The sequence below is a fragment of the Molossus molossus genome, unplaced genomic scaffold (genome assembly GCF_014108415.1).
Source record: "Molossus molossus isolate mMolMol1 unplaced genomic scaffold, mMolMol1.p scaffold_m16_p_8, whole genome shotgun sequence".
Taxonomy (NCBI): domain Eukaryota; kingdom Metazoa; phylum Chordata; class Mammalia; order Chiroptera; family Molossidae; genus Molossus; species Molossus molossus.
This window is the reverse complement of record NW_023425402.1, coordinates 20,230,138-20,252,440: the sequence shown is the minus strand read 5'-3', so window position 1 is coordinate 20,252,440 and position 22,303 is coordinate 20,230,138. Positions and strand designations below refer to the sequence as shown.

The following is a 22,303-nucleotide window of genomic DNA, read 5'->3' as shown; positions in this document are numbered from 1 at the left end:
TCTTGTGAGAAGTCAGCTGAGAGTCTTATGGGGTTTTCTTTGTAGTCAACCTGTTGCTGATCTCTTGCTTCTTTTAGGATTCTCTCTTTGTCTTTAATTTTTGGCAGTTTGATTACTATGTGTCTTGCTGTGGGCCTGTTTGGGTTCTTCTTACTTGGGGCTCTCTGTGCTTCTTGAACTTGAGTGCCTTCTTCCCTCACCAAATTAGGAAAGTATTCTCTCACTATTTCTTTGAATATATTCTCTAACCCTTGCTCATTTTCTTCTTCTTCGAGGACTCCTATGATGCGTATGTTATTACGTTTCCAATTGTACCACAGTTCTCTTAAGCTGTCTTCCTGATTTTTAATCGTTTTTTTCCTTTTGATTTTCTGATTGGTCGATTTTTTTATACCCTGTCTTCTAATTTACTGATCCGGTTCTCAGCTTCCTCTACTCTTCTTTTTAGACCTTCTAATGTGTTTTTCATTTCTGATATGTCGTTTTTAATTTCCAACTGATTGACTTTCAACATTTCTATGTCTTTACTCGTGGTGCTCATGTCCTTACACATGCTGTTGAGCTTCCTCAAGATCTTGGCTCTGAATTCTAGTTCTGTTAACTTGGTTAACTGCACGTTATTTATCTCATCTTTGGTTGAGGTCTCTTGTTCTTTCATTTGGCTTTTGTTTCTGTTTTTCACCATTTTGGCTATCACAGTGGGCTTTGGAGTCTGCCAAATTTTCCCTGTGGGTGTTGGTGTTCTGCTGTTTGTGGCTCCCTCTCCTGGGTTTGGATGAAGCAGGGAGGACCCACTTTAACCACCACTGTCAAGTCTTAACTTTCCTCTAGCTTTTTTTTGCCTGAAGGCTATTAGTAGAGGTCACCTGAAGAACCTTGGTTTCTGTGTAGACTGAAAAACTCCCTCAGATGCTCAGTGTAAGATGATTTCCGGAGGGTGGGGTAGATGCTAATGGTCCTCAATTAGCATTTCAATGGCTGCCAGGTTGGGTTGAATCTCCAAGGGAGGGGCCACTGCCTCTCCCCAGGGCCCTGGGAAGGAGTAAAATGACCACAGTCCTGTGTGGTTGCACTCAGCAAAAGCATAGAGCACCCTCCAAATCCCGAGTGTCCCCACACAGTTCCAGTCCTGTCTGCCTTCCCTCTGCTGAAGCCCAAGGTGAGTGGCTGCTGCCAATTTAGCCTCTGTCCAAACTCTGCGTCATGGAGCCACCTGGGAATTTTAACCCGATGGCGCTGCTCCCAGCTAAGGGCTGCTGAGTCTGTGGCACCAGCCAAGGGCATAGTACTCGGCGGAGTTCGCAGGACTTAGCCGTGGTTGCAGCTGAGGCGGCAGCAGCTTCCAGCTGTGTCCCTTGGTCCCAGCCGAGTTTTCTGGTCCCAGCCCAGTCTGCTGCGAACCGTGGGCCTCCGGCCCCCTCTCATGTACTAGCAAGCCTACCTAGATTGAATCAGTGTCCCTGGTTATGTGGTCCTCCAGGCTGCCTTTCGGTTGCTCCTTCCTGCCGATGTCTTTATTTTCGTTGTAAATCCAGTTTGGTCCTGGGAGATGGTCTGTGTAGCTCCATTCACTCCGCCATCATTTTTTTCTCTCTTAACTGTGCTTCTATATTGCATTGTTTGTTTGTTTATTTATTTATTTATTTATTTATTTATTTATTTATTTATTTATTTTTTATTTATTAATTTGGTTTATTACAGATGTTTCTCATTTTTCCCCCATTGACACCCTCCTCTTCTTCCCCCCTTCCCATTCACAGCTTTGTTGTCTATGTTCATTGTTCATGCATACATGCATATAAGTTCTGTGGTTTATCTCTACCCACAAACCTCTCCTCCTGTGAGACTTGTCAGTCTGAACCCCACCTGTATGTCTCTGGGTAATTTTGTTCAGCAGTTTGCTCAGTTCATTATATTCCACAAATAAGTGAGATCATGTGATATTTGTCTTTCTCTGCTTGGCTTGTTTCGCTTAGCATAATACTGTCCAGGTCCTTCCATGCCATCTCAAAGGATAAGAGATCTTTCTTTCTTAAAGCTGCATAGTATTTAATTGTGTACATGTACCACAGCTTTTTAATCCACTCATCTACTGATGGACACTCGGGCTGTTTCCAGATCTTAGCTATTGTAAATAGTGCTGCTATGAACATAAGGCTACATATATCCTTTTTGATTGGTGTTTCAGGCTTCTTAGGGTATATTCTAGAAGTGGGATCACTGGGTCAAATGGCAGTTCAACTTTTAACTTTTTGAAGTAACACCATAGTGTTTTCCACAGTGGCCATGAAATCATACATTTTTTAATGATTTTAAAAGTCTTCACTTTTTAAAAATTTTTGTACCTGAACAATTTAGGGATGCAACCTCTGGAAGTTATCTTTATCTCTTTATATTATTCTCCATGCCCACCAGTGTTGTATTTCCCTAGCTCTCTGAAGAAACAAATTTGTCATAGCTTCAACATCACACTGAGACTTAATTGGACTGTAGTGTAATTTCAGAAAAAAATATATAAATAAAACAGCATCTGGTGTAAGGAACCGCAGAAAGAATAAAAGGGAGAAGTAGAACAGCTCATATACTAATGGGAAAATCTCATGCGTTTGTAAGAGAAAAGGTTGCTTAAGCTTTAGGGTTCATTTTAGGTAACTTCCTGTGAATTTTCAACTCTTCAGAGAAGGGATATGAAGCAAAAAATAAAATAAATAAATTAAGTTCATTAAGTCAGGACCTGGCCTTTAAGGAATTTTTCTCTCACAAACCATGTGGCTGATCACAGACAAGGGACTAGCCATTTAGCAATTCTGGTTCTCAGTTACTCCATCTATGAGACAAAGAGTTAAAAATGAGTGAGTTTGGATAGTTGTTTTCTCATTCTAAAATCGATATTTCTAAGAAAGTCATTATAGAACATAATTCTGTAACAATTCTGACTTAAGGCATTTTTGCTCTCTGAAGATACTGAGATATGTGTTTCTATGGATGCCTACCTTGAGTTAGCTCTAAATACTGGTCCCTGTGCTGAATGTAAGTTCGCCTGTAGAAAACTCACATTCTCCATTGAATTGTTTTGTAGGGAAAAAGAAATAATATTAGGAAAATTAAATTGAATTTCCTCCTGCCTTTGGCCTTCCTCTCATCTCACTTATAGCCATAAGAAGTGAACAAAGGTTTGGGGAGACCTGGGTTTCAACAGTGTTTTGAAAAATCCTACGTATGTGTGTACTCTGTCAAATATTGGCACACATTTTAGGGACAGTGCCATTCCTGTAACCTTATCTGTTCTGGGAAAATGACAGTAATGCAGATTACTTTACTGGCAACCCAACTGCCAATAGTACCCAGCTGTACTCTGGGGAAGTCATTATTATAAGTGTGTCTTAGATTTCAAATAAATCTTGTGTAAGCATTAAAAAAAATAATAAACGCTATCCAAGAATATCCTAGTGGTTGTTATATGGTAGTGGTATTACCTTCCATACTATCACCAGTATATGGTAAGTTTTTTGTTATTTAAATTATTTTAAAAACAAGCTATCATAAAAGTTAAAAATTATTTCTTTGCTTTAATTTCTGTACTTTCATTAGTTCATTTGCCAAAACCTTACACGTATTTCATCATAATATTTTATCTAAATGTCTTTAAGTAAAAAAGGTATAGGCTATACTATTTGATTTGGTCTCTCTGACAATGGATCTATTCTTGCCAAGATATGACTTTAATTACTGTTCTATCCCAAAATATACTTTATATTTTGAAGAACTATACCAGAAATAGATGACCAAAATTTAAATGAAAACATTGAAATAAAGCTTCACAAAACACCTTATTTTATCACTTAGGAGTCAAACCTCAGTATAGGATTAAGATTTGTATTGCAAGCACTCTTATTGTTTATGCATATAATATGAACAAATTTTTTTTTTTTTTTTAGTAATAAACTACTCATTCTTCTGAACTATTAATGGCTTTGCAAAATAATAATTGCTGCCCTGGCCGGTTTGGTTCAACGGTTAGAGTGTCGGCCTGCGGTGCAGAGAGATCCAGGTTCGGTTCCCGCTAAGGGCACATACCTCGGTTGCAGTTTGTCCCCGGCCCTGGTTGGTTGTGTGGGTGGCAGCCATTCGATGTGTCCCCTTCACATCGATGTTTCTCTCTTTCTTTCTCTCCCCCTCCCACTCTATCTGAACAAAATAAAAAATAAAAATAATAATAATAATTGCATTCATACATTTATTAAGTTAAAATTATTTTGTCGACTCCAACGAGGTAGTCCCTAAAATTCTTAAGGCTACATACTATTATTCACTTTCACTGATATATCCTATGGTCCCTTGACCTATTCCAAGGACATTTGTGAACTTTAGAATTGTGTGTGTTCAGCACCCAGTTATTTATCTTTATTCTCTCCTTTAACTATGGATTTGTAATCATTTTGAAGTTCTAGATCTATTTTTCATGGGATATTGGGGGGGAATGCATTATGACTTGGGATCAGACTAGATAAAAGAGGAGAAAGAAAAAGAAGAATCAAAATTAGCTCCAAGGTTTCCAGCATGAGAGGTTGAATAAGCATTGGGACTAAGTACAGTACTGTAGAACATTTAAAGGAGAATCTTATTTAAGGGAATGTAATGGTATCAGTTTTAGATAAATTATTCAGATTCATAGATTCTTACATTAAAAATGTGAGACAGTCAAGTCCTTGAGTAGTTTTTTATGTTATGTGTATATTAGGGAAGAAGTTCCAAATGAGAATAAAATGTGGAAATCCTCTGTAAAGAATTAATGAAGACATCTATAACAGAAAATTCATTAATTAAAAAAGAGTAATAATGATATGGAGAAAAAGGCATTAGAAATGGAAATTGTAGATATTTAATAATAAGAAGACAAACCATTTGGTGTGAAGCTAGATGTTCCCAGATGTGTGTCTTATTCAAGAAGCTAGGAAATACAACTACTTTAGTCAGAGGGTGACAAAATTGGTAACTGGCAATCAAAATTATGTATTTTTAAAAATTCTGAGTACAGTGAATGGTATTGATACCAGGCACAATGGATCCAAGGCTGCCTATCACTACTTGAGCCAAATTAAGTAGATAGGGTTAAGTCATACATGAGCATTTATTCCAATAGTATCAGCAGTATGGGGAGGGCAGCTGGTCGCCCTATAAATTCTGCTCTCACTCCACTCATCCCTGCCAATTGGCTAATTATATATGGATGAGGAAAAAATAACTAGGTGCAAGTATAACAGGGAAAAAGGAGGGTAGGGTCTGCAGCCTGGCCTTCAGGAGTTCGAGGTCTGATGACAAGGTGGCTAATCTTCTATCATGTTACAAACAGCTCAGCCCATTCTTGGGACCAACAATGGTCAACATCCCCAAGGCAAACTCCCAGAGGGGATCAGTGTCCAGGCACAACAACCAAATCAAAGCAAGTCCTGTCCTTGGTCTATTCTCAAAATATGTTTCTTTTCTGAGCTTTAAACAGCCCTGTTTTCCTTCTTGCAGTACATCCTCCAGTTTCCCATGATCTGTAGGAAAACCTTTTATCTATAGTTAGTAAGATAAATAATCCTTAAAAATGTGTGATTCTATTTCTATTATGTGCCCCTCCCTAATCAGTATGTTGTTGATTTAATTTTTTTTTTTTTTTTAAGAGTAGCGCTGCATTAAGGAAACAGATAGCTTCACTATGATCTTTGTGGTTGGAGAATGGAAAACTGACAATAAAATTGGTATTAATTCTATTTTTCTCAACCCAATCTTACTTTTTTGTTTTCTGCTTAATTTCTCTGGGACAAATAATCTAATATATTTTTCTAATTTTTTCCCCTTTAGTGATTATAGGGAGAAAGGAAGGGAAAGAGAGATAGAAACATTGATGAAGGAGAGCATTGATTATCTGCCTCCTGCGTGGCCCCCACTGGGGATTTGGCCTACAACCTGGGCATGCACCCTGGTTGGGAATCAAACCAGCTGGACATAATATTTTCTTTCTAAAATCTACTCTGGTTGGCATAGAATAAAATGATATCAGAATGAATGAGTAGCTCATTAGTTCTTCTGGCTCAGTTTAGAATACTCAGAAAATTACAGATATCTCCTTAAAAATCTAAATCATCCAGATTCCTCTTATCCTGAGATACAACTTAATTTATTGTTTCTGTTATGTTCCATTGGACAATGTTCTATACCCTGAAATATCATCAAAAGCATTAATTTTAAAGACAGTGAGGAAAAGAACAAACACAAAGTTAGACAAAAAGAGAAATGTGAAGGAGAAGGACATGGAGAACCCATCAGCTGTGCAAGGACAGTGTCATGGGGACACTCAGAAGCGGGCAAAGGAAAAACGAGGAGTCAAGAAAAGGAAAAGAGGACCAGATGAGTGCACTAATGGGCCCGATGCAGTTAACTTTCAAGAAGTACTGTATATGAGAGCAGCAGCCCGGGCAGGGAGTTTCAAGGATTAAATGCATCACATTGTTAACAGACGTTGATATGATGATAACTGAGAAGAGAACACTGAACTTATACAGAAGCAGTAATTGGCGCTTTGTAAGAAAGAATTAAACTAGTCACTTTTCAGGTGGAGTAACTGAGCTCTGAATATATTAAATGATTTATTCAAGACATACAGTTAGTGGGACAACTGAGGGTCGAAACCAGAGCTGAAACCAAGACAAGGATGCTTCTGTTTTTTTGTTTTTCTGAAACAAACAAAAAAAGCAGGTCATACAGAGCATTAAAAATATTTTTTCTGATCTGTAATTTACTGAGAAAAACTTCATAGATATGGAAGTCAACCCTTTTTGCAATTTCTTTGATATGTTAGATGCAAAGCAGCAATTATTTTGAAGATAAAATTATAAAAATAAATTAAGAAGAAAAATGGTTTGTTTTTTTTCTTTACTCTTAAGTTTGTAGATATTATTTACACTATTGCTCCTAAAATTAAATGTTATAAAACCTAAGCCATTTTAGTACAAAGAACCTATAAGTTAGAAGAACAAGCAACAGGTTTTAGTAATTCTTTGTATTTAAAAAAAAAAAAAAAAAAACTGATAAATTTCTATTCTACAATTTTCTCCAGCTTTTTAGTCACTTAAGTTTTAAACAGATTTTACTGAAATTATTTTCATTACTTCAACAAGATGAAAACAAACATGTTTCTCTCTGATGTATATAATAAGTCATTTATAAGACTTTCTTTTTTTATTATACATGTTTTAGTAGATCAGAAAATTGAATTCAAGACAAATTACCAAAGAAGAAATAATTCTGTATTATTTCCAACGATAGAAGATTCTCTTTTATGTTCAACTCAGCAACTAATTAAATGGCCTACAAAACTGAAGAGGCAAGTTCCTAGAGTCCAGTCTCAAAGATTAGAGTCCAGAGGTGTAGGCTGACGTGTCAAGAGTCCAGCTGTGAAGCATTTGAATGAGCAGCTCCTCTTACCTCTCAGCTGCTATCGGTCTGGCAGAGATGTCAGCAGAGCTCTGTCTGGTGGTGTGGGGACAGCTCACAGCAGCTTGCCTTTCCCAGTCCAGCAGGCTGGGAACCTGTGTGTGGCTCACGAGTAAGTCATAGCTGGCCTTCATTTAACAATAATAGTATCTACACATGGATGTGTATACACACACACACACACTCTCTCTCTCTCACTACCATCAAAAATGCTGCAAGAAAAAAAAATGTATTCATTTGTATAGATAAAATTATATGAAAACACATTTTTAAAAAGTAGAAAATGTCCCAGATGATTCTTATTACATCTTGCTTCAAAATAATTTCCTATAAAAGGTCATATATTATAGAGAAAGCAATGGTTTTGATTTCCCCTTTTTGTTTATAGTCTATGATGACATATAACTTCTAGGCATCACATCAAACAATGTCAAATATATCTGCATTTATAATAGACCCAAATTGCCTCTTTTAACACAGGGAAGATATACTATAAATATTCTACCCCAATTCATTTTCACTGCAACCCTAATACCACTGATAATACATTTCAACTATTCTTTTTTTATCAGCATTTTAACTCCTTTGCTCAACTGACCCTGAAAAACTCTCACCTTGAATTGATTCAACCTTGTCTTCTGTACTCTATTGCTACATGCTACTGCAGAAAATGTATGGTCCCTGATTATCCTCTAGCCATCATTCAAATAGTCACTCCTTTCCTCACTGTCCAAAATGGGACCTGGTACTTTCCCCCACACTTCTCACGGTCTCAAACCCCTTCCACCACCACCTCTGCTCATCTACCACTTGGCAAGAAAAAATAAAATGTCTGCCAAGCATGAACCGATCTAACGGCACTGCTCCATGTCTATCTCCACCTTCTTAGCATCTTCTTCCTTCTGGTTTCAATGAATGGCGTCCTTCTTTCTGGAGCTAACCAACCTCTAAGAAAGTCCATCCTCAAGTTCCACTGAAACCTCAACGATCATTTCCCTTTCTCTCTACTTTGATTTCCTCCCTTTATTAAATGAACCCCAAAAATGTCCTTGTTTTCTAAAAACTCTCCCTTGATTTTGTTTTTATCCAACTCCTCTTCTTCATCCTGATGGAGCAAATTTGTATTTTATCCAGATAGGAGGTCACTTCCTTAACTTTCACTTAGATTCCTTTCCAGGTGCTGTTGTCTCCTGGTTCTCTACCTGATGCAGACTTTGTTGATTCCTTTGCTGGATTTTCTTCCTTCACATGTTACTAAAATTGATTATTTATAAACATTTTGTTATAGATCCTTAAGAGACAATGTAAGAGTTCATTACTGAGCAAGATATCGCTGAGTAGACTTGCTTCTCTATCTCATGAGACCAGCCTTTGAGCAGCCATACTAACTGTGTCTCAGGACTGTGCTTCACAGGAAAGAGTGAGCAATGGGTTTATTCATCAGCACCCTTCTCATATTGGTCAAAGGCTTTGCCTATCATGTATTCACTCTCCCACATTTCTAAGTAACACATTCATGACAATAAATAGGGGTCCTGTGGCATCTACATTTTGTGATTCTTGGTCTCACTCATTTCCTTCTCTTTCATATTTGTGTGTTATTATTTTTTAATGGTTGGTTATGCCCTCCATTAGCTTCCTGAAAGAGTAAATGGAATCACAGTTCCAAAGTCCTTTCTTTAACATTATAAAATAATAAAAAATAAATAAACAAGTAGCTTAGATTTTAGGATTGAGGTTATTAAAATCTGATTGGTCTTCTAAAATGTGTATCTTACTCATAACACTGAATATAATGATGTGCTGATACAGTGTGCTGGGTTTCCTTTATAATAATGACACAGGTAATTTTAAGAAATACCAAAGCTACATTTAAGCAGGAGAACACAAAATTATATATCTCTATCTCTATCTATCTATCTATCTATCTATCATCTATCTATCTATCTATCTATCTATCTATCTATCTATCTATCTATCTATCTATTCTTCCCAAAATGTTTTAGGCAATTAGCAAAGAAAGAAGGAAAAAACAGCCTGAATGATAAATTCAGATTGGCCACATGAGATCAATTTTGCACATTTGCAAAACACAATACCCATATCACCCTTATTGAATGTTACTAAAAATGAAAACAGAGCACAATATAATTGTAGAACACTGCTTTAGAAAAACTCTCAGAGAATCATAGTATATATATATATATATACACCCTCCCACATATATATATATATATTTCACTTAATATATTCCTGACTTATTTATGCCATACTATGTGCTTATATTTTAAAGTAATGAGTCTACTATCTGTATACATTGCATCTCACAGTATATATATATATATATATATATATATATATATATATATATATATAATTTGTTTTGAGGCTAGTCTTTAAATTCCTGTTCTTCCTCTGATTCTGGAACTTGTTTCCAGGAAGTCCATGAACCTTCTGTTTGCAAAGAACATGCAGTAGCAACAACATCATCTCTAAATCCCTGATGTGGTGAGATCGGAAAGAGTAGTGTAGGTTTCTTTTGGCTTGATGATTTGTACAATGTTGCCAACCTTACTTTTGGTCTCACCAAAAGATTAGCCATACTATACCAGCATGTCCCCAACTTTCCCCCACTGCTGGTACCAGCAAGGCCTGATCTTTATCAATCTTTGTTGTCATCCGATTGGTTAAAATTACAGCTAATCTGCAATTATTTGCAAGGTTTATCATTTACTGGGCTAGGCCATTTGGTGAATACTAAGGGATAGGTCATCAAGATCATGGTGAAAAGGAAAAACAATACCATCCACTATCACTAATTGAACCGTTGAGTATTTTGACAGGAAGTCTGGAAGAAGATAAACTTGTGCCACTAGATCTGTGTAGTCACAACAATGAAAATAATAAACATGGAAAATAATATTTTGAGAGTAAAATTCTCCAAAGCCTTTGGACGCACCTCCCTCATATGTGTTCATGGTATAAACTGAAGGTGCTGAATGAATGTAAGCACTGGCAAGGTGTACCACTCTATCAACAATAAAGCTTCCTTCTGTACCAATAAACACTGCTTCACCTTTTCCTCCTCCACACATTCCTGATGAGTATCTGATATTTGATTCTTTAATTTTGTCCAAGAATAATACTCAAAATGTTTTCTCAAAAGTATCTTATCAAGAGGCACATGATAATCAGTTTTCCCATCATCGAAGGTGTTATATTTAATTATTTGGTTAGGGAAATGTCTTCCAGATTTCTCATGGATAAAACAAAACCTTTTAAAAAATACATCTTCTTTTGGAAACTCAGGATGTAAGGCAAGGCAACAGGTAGAACTCAGGGCTGTCAGAACCCTAACTTTCAGTAGAGACAGTATTTCTTGATTGATTACAAATTCTCATACTAAATATTAAGGACTTATGTTTGGAGTATAATTAAGTTACAGGAATCAGTAAGTAAATCTTACACTATATGTACCAAATTGCTAAATTTTAAAATTTCCTGAAGAAGTTTGCTCCCTGTGTTGTTAAAACTTCTATGTTACAGCTTGTTTAGGCAAAGGGCCTTCATTTCAGTATGGTGTCTTTTTCTATTTGTGGCTTAAAACACAGGTATGACTCTTTCCCCTTTAGCCCTCAGTGACACTGTGACTGACAGCTACTCTTAGAAGATGTGCACATAGTTCTTTCTTAAGAACCTCTTTTCAAGAGCTGCCGCATCATTTTAATAGAATTTAATCAGAAAGGGTCTATCTGGGTTGACTTCATTACACATTCACACATTCAATCACACCAACATCACTTTTCAAATACTATCTCTTACAAATGGATGCTGTTCACTTTCTCAACAGCAAAGGCATGACATGTGATTTCCACCCATCAGTGGAGACTTAATAAATCACCCAACATATTACAGTTTCACGCCAAGTTAGCACCTTCATCGGGGAATAAAATTAGCAGAGCAAATCCCAGCTAATTGTAAAAGATGCAAATCACCCACTCACCCTGTAAAATAAGGCAGGAGTGATGTGTGGCGAGCCCTGCACAAAGTCAAGAGCACTCGGAAATGCAACACTTAAATAAAGCCTAAAACTGCTTATGCAGAGAGAAAGGGAGGCCAGACAGAGGGTAAAAATAGACAGCCGGTAAAGGAAATAAGAATTTGCAGGGATTTTTACAACCTCATTTTGGAACTCTAGCAAGACGAGTGAGGACTTGGATGACTCCAGGAATTCATTAGGAAGCCTTTACTTTTGGTCTCCAATGCATACTCCCACCTGATCATTGCAGCAACCAGTCTGCACTGGTTAATAGCTGTTCACAGCTGGGACCTGAGATAGCTGTGAAAGAAGTGACCCAGTTCAGCTACTCCTGGTGGGGAGGTCCAAGGTACAGACTGGCAGTAATTAGCTCCCTGCGGCTGGTGGTCTCTGCAGAGAGGCCAGGAGACCAGCTGGTGGAGGTGACGTGGAAGGATTTAGCTCTGTCGCTGTCAATCTGCTACCCCCTCTATGGCTGGGAGACTCCTTTTCCCAAAGTTGTCAATTTGTCACCTTTCACCAGCATGAGGCTCACATTAAGAAGGGAAGCATGTTCTTTCCTAATAATGCTGTTTAAGGGTGTGTGTGTGTGTGTGTGTGTGTGTGTATAACATGCAATGTGTATTACCTTTTCCTACTCTTTCTAGCTCCTTGGACGATCTGAGCAATCATTTAAGACTTCTATACTACCAAACCCCAATGAAAAATCCAAGAGTTCAATTTTTCGGTTTGTCTGTTAGGTCCCACACACTAAATTTGCTATGAAAGGCAATTATCACATTACATTTAATTAAAACGTCCCTGACTAATGACTTGTGAAGCCACTAAGGCAATGATACCACTTACAATTGCAAGGGTAACCCAGAGAAAGAGATTGTTTTGTGGTTAATCTGTGTAATGATTTAAAGGTGATAAAATATTAAATCCCCAAAGAGGCAACACGGAAATTCTCCAAAAGATAGCTTTGTGACACAATCTAAACCTCACAGATGACAAAAAAGAAAAGAGAGAGAAAAAGAGAGAGAGAGAGAGAAACAAAGAAACAAAAAGGGACAAATTAAATTTCCAACTTCCAAATTATCTTTTAACAAAAAAGAATGAATTAATCATAAAATCCATTAAAATCACTCTAGGAATTCTATATAATCTTTTCAGCCACAGAAAAACTGTAAACAAGGAATCTTTGCTTTTAGATTTTTCTTTGTACTATCTTAAATAACAAATTCATAAGATGATGATGACTTCTCACTTTATTCCATGACTATTCCACATTAGTTTACACATTCTGATATATTTTATATTAATACCAATTGCTTGATTACAAATTTCAAGCCTGAACATCTTCTCAACAGAGAAAGAACAAAAACACTAATTCCGCATAAAAAGTATTGTACACAGAAGATAACATTGTTTATTATTTTCTGTAAGATAATTATTTGAATCGCTTAAGAATACAGAAATAAAGATTGCGGCTTTCTGTTTCACCATTTTTTTTCCCTCTGTCAACAACCTGTTCCCCTAAAAATAAATGATAATTTTCCTAAATAAACAAAAAAGCTTTCTCTACTTAACTAAACTTTTAAAACACACTCCTCACAAACTCTACATTTCTAGGAAAACAGAAATTTCTCCCTAAAATGTTCTGTGTTTTATAAACCATGCCATACTGTCAGTATTTTCACTGCACTTAAAAGCATCCTTATCCCAAATGTCCCACTTGTTGAAATCCTCTTTTCTTTAAACCTACAGCATGAAGCAGGTGCTGTTTCTCCTTCTGCCCCAGCCACTATTTAAGGCAATTTTATTTACTCTGAACTCCAAGAGAATTTATCATGTTTACATTTTAAATCGGTTTTTAGTTGTTTCCCTATGTGTCTTTACCTCCTTGTAAGGATTCTCAACTCAGAAGCTTAAACCCCATCAAGACCCACAATACCTTACAAAGAGTGGGTACTCAGAGTGGTAGAATAAACATACTTCTGTCCTCTGTAAATTAGTTGAGATTAATTTTATCCTAAAGAATCATTCAGCTGGTCTTACAGATACATGAATGTACCTGTTGATTGCAGAAAGCGACCAAGTCACAACAAAACTAGGAGAATAAGAATCACAGAATGGTGGATTTCAGTTTGAAAGGATAGTTTGATCATCTGTTACAGTGTGACATCATTTTGTAAAGGGGAAAACAAGTTTCAAAGAAAGGTGACAGATCACACAGGTGGTAGATGGCAAATCCAGGACTTAAACCTGAGTCTTTACATTTAATTCAGAATTCTTTTGATTACTTTCAAATTAAAATATTATATATTTTATCAAAACATGTGAGGTGCTGGAGAAAATAGCATATGATCAAAAGTCACTGGTCATAGAATTCTAATGTTTAATGAGAGTATTTGTAACAGTTTTATGCACCCACCTCATACATACACAGACCCAACAGACACACACACCCTGCACAGATACTTCTAGACCATCAGAATTCAGAGTGAGTGACGCGTTTTTCTTAGTGAATTGAGAGGTATTGTCAGTTTCTGGATATTATTTAAATGGGAATTTTTATTCTTAGAGGGTCGTTTGTTTTTTTTGTTTTTGAATACAAATTGTAGGGAACTTGCTAATCCTATTTTCTTCTCAATCTTTACCTGGTAAGGTCAGGGTCAAGTTTGATCTGTCATTCATTATTGGTCATTCAAGGTCCACCTGAAATGAAGCGCCCTTTTCTTTAGGGGCAGCTTCTTCTAGAGAAGAACAGGTATCAAGCTGTCAATTTCTCAGCCAAATTTGTCTAAAGGTAGATAAATGTAAATACAAGTTCTCAAATAGTTTAATTATTTTTTTCTTTATTGATTTTAGAGAGAAAGGAAGGGAGAGGGAGATAGAAACATCGGTGAGAGAGACAATATCGACTGTCCGCCTCCTGCATGCACCCACTGGGAATCGGGCCCATAACCTGAGCATGTGCCCTGACCGGGAATCGAACTGGTGACCTCCTAGTACATGGGTCGATGCCCAACCACTGAGCAACACCAGCCAGGCAGCTTCTCAAATAATTTTATAAACCATTTTTTCCTCCTTCTTTTCACTTCTTGCTATGTTTTATGAATATTTAGTCACCTAAGTACTAAATTTAATAATAAGCTCAAAAAAAATTTTTTTGAGGCTTACTCTTACAGTACATGATAAAAACTGATAACATTTGGACTCACAGAGCTTCACACAACATCTCAGTCACTTAAAGATATTGCAGGAAGAACCAGTGCATTTCTTCTATACATATATCTTACCACCTGTGATATGCACAGAAATACAAGAAATAAATAGTAAATATAAGCCTTCCTTTCCTGAATAGAAGAAGGAAAAATTTCTCAACAATCTACATGTTAAGTATCCAAATGGGCTGAGGTTCTGCATCAGGCAATACTAACATCACTAGTCCGTGGACCACTTCGAGCTGCAATGTTCTATAACTTAAGATCAGTGATTACACATGACAACAATGCACACCTTCACAATATGCACACCTTCACAATATGCACACCTTCACAATCTGCACACCTTCACAACCTGCACACCTTCACAATCTGCACACCTTCCTTATGCTTCCTCATGGACCTTAAGCCTACCCTGCTAAGCACCTGCCAGCACATTATACCTTTCTTCCTGTGTTTTGAATGTTTCTCCTATTCTTTTACAGAGAAGTGATTCATTTAGCCCCATGAAAACGAATATGATGATGAGTCATCTTTTTGTTGTTTTTAGTCATGTACTCAAAAAGGCATCTAAAGTTAAAGCCAAATAGTTTGAAATTTAAAAAAAAATTCAAATTGTTGAAAATGGTATTCACCAGGAGCTGCTCTTTATAGAAGCTCTCATTTAGTTTTTTTGATATCAGAATCCATTAACTAACATCTCATGTAAGTCTATTTTTTCTTTAATGTATACATATAATGAATATATGTGTTTGTGTGAAAAGAAAAAAAATATATATATATATACGCATTCGGTTGGAAATGTAATTGCTGGTTATCGCAATGAAATTTAGCCTTTGGGATCTATAATGTTGATATTTACACCTCACACATATTTAAAAAGAAATCTTCAGTGTCCAGCTACATCTCAACAAATTCATATTTTGTACAAAGTAAATATATGAGCCAAAGATATCACTAAATAGTAAAATATGTAGTTAAATAAATACATTTATATTGGTGACTTTATTTTATTAACAGAGAACTCTAGTTATATCCTATAATAGAGATGAAGTGAAAATACATACAAAAATATAAAGCAAATGTTTAAATATTTATGTGTCACAAGCTGTCCTAAAGAGTTTACATGTATTTTCTTATGAAGCATCACAGCAGTTTATGAGTTAGACAATACTCTCCCAGTTTATAAATGAAGAAACTGGAGCAAAGGTAAAGATCTTGACAGTGGTCAGTGAGGTTGTATTATGGGTAGAGCCAGGGTTAGAACTCTAATAGTCTGATTCCAAACCCCATATCTATGTGCTATAATGCATATATTTCTGATCCCCGGTTTGTTACTTGACAAGCTCGGGTGACCTCCACAGCTTCTGGATGGGTTCTGCCAACAGATACAGATACTAAGCTTTCCAGAATAGGTGCAAACTTGCATTATTGGAAATCAATTACTGACTAAACAAATGAAGGAAATTTGAAACTCAATGGGGCACAGAGATAAGACATAAGGCTATGTACGAATAATACAAAACTGAATAGTCTATGTGACAAGTGAATATTTAGAAAATGCTAAGAGTTCTCTAAAAAAGTTATCGACAGTTTTATTTAAATCCTTTATGTCAGAGATAAATTGAGTTGAATTTTGGACAGGTAGTAACTGAAAAATGATATGATCAGCAGGAGCAAGGTGAGAGTGTTATGAATTGTGAATTCGAAGAGTAAAATAATGAATCATGAGCACTTATAGTGTATTTTCATGAAAAATCTGTTGATCAAGCTGGATTGTAAAATCCTTAGCAACAAAGATACCTATTTTATGTTCTTCAAAGTATCTCCAGAACACAGGAATTTTTCAATCATTATTAATATGTGATTAAGCTCATCAGAATGCCAGAGGATTAAAAATATCTCATCTAGAAAATAATTTCTATTTCAACTGGATAGTCTTAATATTCCTTGAAATTAATTTTAAAAAACTGCACTGTGGGTATGCCACATTGCCAGTTATTCCTCTCACTATGCCAAACACTCCTCTTAGTAACACAAATGGTTGGCACAACCATTAATTCATACTTTTGCAGAAGGTAGAGTTGTTATTCTGTACAAATATAAAAAAAAAAAATATATATATATATATATATACATACACACACACACACACACACACACACACACACACACACACCCCTGGTTCATATTAGAAGGTCACACAGGTATTGCAATAGTACAGAAATTGCTTTGATTAAGAAAACATTTTTTTCAGAACCTTATTAATATCATGATTCATGTTCCCTATAATAGAGTTTTATTTTGTTGTTAATATGCAAGAAAACAAATAATATTATCTAATATACAATCTTAATAAGCAAAACAAATTGCAAAACATATCCTCATAATACTGTACAAACCAAATCATATTAAAACTAATAATATAAATTACATTCAGTAATAATTTTGTAACTGATTGATAATGAAATAATTATGTATGATGTTTCTGTTGCTGAACGTCAGTCTTGACAGCATGTTGTCAATTCTAATATAACAGATTGGGTAAGATTTTATTGGTGTCCTAATTATTCTTTACTTACATGTTTGGGATTTTTTTTTTTTTTTTCTACTTCATTGGCTCCACACCCTGACTACTTGCTTAAATCCCAAAGTTATCAGACCACATATTTGCTCTGGGTAGCTATGGAAATAAATTAGTGGCAGAAATAGAAATAGAAATCTGGGATTTATTAATTTTATCTGTTATTAGAAAGAATAGTATCTATGGAAGATAAAGCAATGCATCTAATATTCTTAGCTGTAGTCTTCAGCCTGCCTTGGATCCCCCTCTATCTCACACAAATTAATAGTGTTTAGTGTGTGATTCCTAGAAGATCCTGAGAGGCTGTTTCAAGCACAGCTCCGTGTGATTCTTGTTCTGACAAGGACCGGCACGACAGCAGTGCCGTCCATCTCATCATCAGTAGCACTGTCAGGGAAGGAAGAGTGCCAATGCTGAGCAGTCTGCTCAGGCCTCTCTTGGCACCAGCAAGCGCGGTGCTGACAGCTTCTTGGCTCACCGACTATTTCCAACATGGCACACAAACCATGCCCCGAGGGCCCAAATGGGCTGCACCTCCGTTTTCTTCTTACTTAGCACTAAGTAGAGTCATGGATGCATAAAATGCTTTAACAAATGTCCTGTAACCATTTAGGCCATTGCAATAAAATACATTCTTTAATGTAAAATTAGAACTTCAATAGTCAGCTGAGAGCTGACTTTTTCTGTTTTCCTAGATGGAATAGTAGTGGCCCAGTTAGCCTGGAGAACCCTGCAGGTAATAATAGATGGTCAGAGTTGGGCAGAAGGCTAAGATTCATGGCTATTTCAAGGAGATGACAGTTGGGATCCTAGATAGTAAGGATTCTAGATGTGTGGGCATTTTACTTGACTTTGACTTAAATGCTTGAGATACATGCTGCTCTTTTTTTCTCCTAGCTGTTCTTTACAGGGCAACTCATGCCAATTTAGGCTTTTCCAAACATTTATAGGTTCAGGGCTGTTAGTCTGGATTAGGGGGAAGATACATCATTTACTCAGGAAATTTTGACATCTAGTTTTAAGGCTTTTTTTTTTTTTTTTTCCTACCAGGCAGATTCAAGGGTTTATTGAGGGTGATCTTAGTCAGAGATCAATTAGTAGGTAATAACCCTGTGAAATCCCAGACTCTTTCAGGACATAATCACCTCCATCTATTCAATCTCGAAGTAGCCAGAGATTCCTTCTGCAAGTGAGAGATCTGTATTTGAGTAACTGTATTTTCTTGTTTCTGAGATTATTAATGTGTTCCTTTTCCATATACAACAATTCTTGATACATATCCAACTTTAGTGTTTATTTTTAGAATGTTAGTTATTTTTTCAGAAGCCTATTCAATTTTAATTTCTTCTTAGCTTACACTTTTATTTATGTAACCTCAGAAATGACCTATTATTATTATTATTATTATTATTATTGATTTTAGAGAGAGAGGAAGAGATAGGAAAGGTGGAAACATCGATGTGAGAGAACATTGATTGATCGCCTCCTGTATGCCCCCCACTGGGGATTTGGCCCACAACCTGTGCAGGTGCCCTGACCAGAAATTGAACTGGCAGCCTCATGGTGCATGGGTTGACGCTCAACCACTGCGCCACATCAGCTGGGCAGGAGTGATCTCTTACTGAGATCCTTTCATTAAATTCATTTTCCTTATGGCAGCCTTATTTGGAGAAGGAATTTCTTGGCTAGTTGGTGGTTTTCTCTCCATGCATACTCCTCTTCGTTTGTTTGCTCTGCACCCCAGGGTTCTCAAATGAGAACCAGCTTTTATATTTATGATTCTATATTGTTGTCTTAAGAAAATATATCCAGCCTTGGCCAGTGGCTCAGTATGTTGGAGCGCTGTCCTGTAAACCAAAATGGTTCTGGGTTTGACTTCCAATCAGGGCACATAGCTAGGTTGAGATTCGATTCCTAGTTGGCGTGTGTATGGGAGGCAACCAATCAATGTTTTTTTCTCACATTGATGTTTCTCTCTATCTCTTTCTCCCTTCCTCTCTCTCTAAAATCAATGAACGTGTTCTTGGGTGAGGATGAAAAAAGAAGAAGATATAACCAAACCATTTTCAGAGTCAGTATGTCATTTGGCCCAGTTCTTGGTAGAGGAATCTTCATGGCTCTTCCTTGATCCTCCAGAGATACTGTTCATTAGAGGCTCCAGATTCCAACCAGTGACAAAGCTATTTCCAACCTCCAGTTGCAGACTCAGTGCTCTGTTGACTCAGATGGTAAGATATTGTTAGAACTGCTTCCCATGGCAATCAAATACAAAGATGTTATGATTCATTTCCAGTAGTGCATCCATATAAGCTTCTTCTTTGAGTTGCTATTCTTTGCGTTTCCATTTCATTTCTGCTCCCCAGATAAAGATATTCTGCTTGTGACACAAGCATGTCTTTTTAAATATGTACTAATAATGTTTTGTCTGTCATGCGTGTTGGGAGTATGAGGATTCAGTGTATATTATCTCTAACATATTTATCAGAAAAAAAGTATATTTTAAATATATTTTTATTTCACTTTGGGCAATATTACAATAATGCATGTCTACTACAAAATCCAAAGATCAGAAGAAATATGATAAAAGATTATTTATTTGAACATGAGATTTCTAGATACAAGTGTGGAGAGACGGAAAATAATTGGTAAGGTTGCTACACAGAATATTTTACAGTTTCAAGATATTTAGCCCATGGATACCAAATTTTAAATATAAAAACATACTCATTGGGATCAATCTATCAATCAATTAAGCAGTTGATTGATTGATAGACAATGAGCATTGTTTAAGTAATTCTGAGAACTGAATATGTGATTCTTGGATGCATAACTCTTCAACAAAAGATGTGCTCAGAAAGCTATTAATAAAGTACAATTGGCTTTTTTGTAAAATATTTTACTCTATAAAAAACCTCATCTTACTATATAAAACTATTTTAAAGTATCATCAATTATTTTTTATGCAAAATATTGGTTTTAAAAAGTCTAATATCACATTAAATCACTTTATTGCTTTAGTGCAGGAAAAAAGGCTTAAATCGGTAATATAAATATTCAGAATAAGACATAATATTGTGGTAGGCAGTTGGACATTAGCAGAGCAAAGACGATGGGCCATGTACAGAAGGGCACCAGTGTGGAAAGCCCCAGGTGCCTAGCAATGGGAAAAACTGGAAAAACAAGGACCCCACCCCCTTCCTCCCCTAGCATAGCCCTAGTCATGACCCCCTGACCTTTCATGTTGCTGGTCATGTAGTTTGAACCCTCCCCAGACCTTTTCTTCCCCTGGCATGCCACTAGTCATGAAGGTTAGTCCCCTTTGGAGGGGAAACCAACAAGGGGGCCAGAGAATAGCCTTTAAACTTTAAAGGACAATGAGGTTCTGACTTGCATCAAATACATCTAGGCCTCATTGTGTTTCAGCTCCAGGCCCAGAAAAGCAGTAAAATCAGACAAGCAATGCCATGGCTGACCTCAGGACCAGCTTCACTGACTAATGACCTGCCCTGGTGCAACCAATCAGTAGAGACCACAGCTCTGAAAGGACACATATGAAAAACTCATGAATATTCTATTGGGATCCTCCTCTGAGACCTCCAGATAAATACCCTTAAGATGAAGCACCCAGTGTGGCTCTGTTTGTGGACCACATGGAGCATACCTGCTTCTTTCCCCACCCCTTCCCCAGGGCATTTTCCTTGCCTCCCTTTCTCCAAAGCTCTAAGGGTCTTCCTTTTGCCTCTGTAATTTGCTCCCTGTGCCCACCCAGCTTGGCTGGTTCACTTCTTCCATGCCTCGCTTCTTCTATCTCTGTGACTTTCTAAATCAACTTTTGCTCATATTTGAGTCTTGGCTCTGAATTTTTTCTTAGCCAGAACTCAAGTACCAAGGCTATTGAACCGAGGTCCAGTCACCATTAACATCCTGGTGGTGTTTTTGGGGCCAACAGTATGAATCAAACTTCTTGTTGGTTTATTCAATTTAAAATTGCAGAAACCAAAACAGGTAGAATAATTTTTTCTCCATGAAAAAGAATCAATTTCTTTCAAATATGTATGCATTGATCATATTAATGTTAATAAAACTACAAATCAAAATTTTACTGTAGCCAAACTCAAAATTCTGCATGCTAGTTTTTTAATGAGAATGTAACAATATGTATAGAAATAAATTTGAACCAATCATTCACTCAGTCACCAAGTATTTTGGAGCATCTATTCTGTATAGAGCATAGCTAAGTTTTAGGTAAAACACAAACTAACTCACACTTTTTGCTATGGTGACCACCTGTTATTTTTGTCTATACCGCATCCTTTTCATCGAGGAATTTTCTATCTCATAGAGCACTTGAACCTGGTATATCAACTTTGAAAGAGTAAGGGCTCTATTAATAGTTATTAAATTAAATTATTAAGATTTATTTTTATAATTTGAAATAGATAACAAATGTAAAGAAAAACTTAAGAGTGTAAGAAAGAGACTATGATTTTAAGCAAATAAAAAAGTCATGGGAATTATTACATTATATCTGATATTTAAAAAAAAATTATTTTCTGGCTCATAGGAACTACAAGAAAGAAGTTGTTTCTGTATGTATGAGTCAATAGTGCGAATTTGTCCAGAATCCAATAAATTCTTGTTGAATTTAAGTGACTACCATTCTGAGATATTACATTTGGGGGATTCTCAGCCATCAGGTTCTCACTTCTCCTCTCTATTGTCTCTCCCTAAAGTAGGTGTTCAATCATTAACTGAAAGGTGAAAGTTGATAGTTTGAGGTGCGAGGGCATGCTAAATAACAATTTCAGTTGGGAAATAAAGAAAAAAATGTGTTTATTTCAAGAATAGGGGATGGTGGACGGAGATATCCAAAGGGAAGGGCTACACATCACCAAGCCATGGGGTACTGGCGAGATGAGGTATGATGGCAGTCCCCGGGAGCTGGAGTTTTGTCCTTATATGTATCCACTGGCAGGAAGCTTTTGTTAC

General features: G+C 36.5%; 1 protein-coding gene and 1 pseudogene across 1 annotated transcript in view; one reads left to right on the top strand and one right to left on the bottom strand.

The window, feature by feature from the left end:
- Positions 1-9,871: 9,871 nt before the first annotated feature.
- On the bottom strand, positions 9,872-10,577 carry LOC118621397 (annotated as a pseudogene).
- Positions 10,578-22,165: 11,588 nt separating this feature from the next.
- Positions 22,166-22,303, top strand: part of LOC118621396 (cysteine-rich secretory protein 1-like) — a 74,159-nt gene continuing 74,021 nt past the window's right edge. Inside the window, exon 1 of the mRNA XM_036248708.1 lies at positions 22,166-22,233. Coding sequence (XP_036104601.1) covers positions 22,166-22,233 — 68 coding nt within the window. The remainder of the gene's footprint in view (positions 22,234-22,303) is intronic.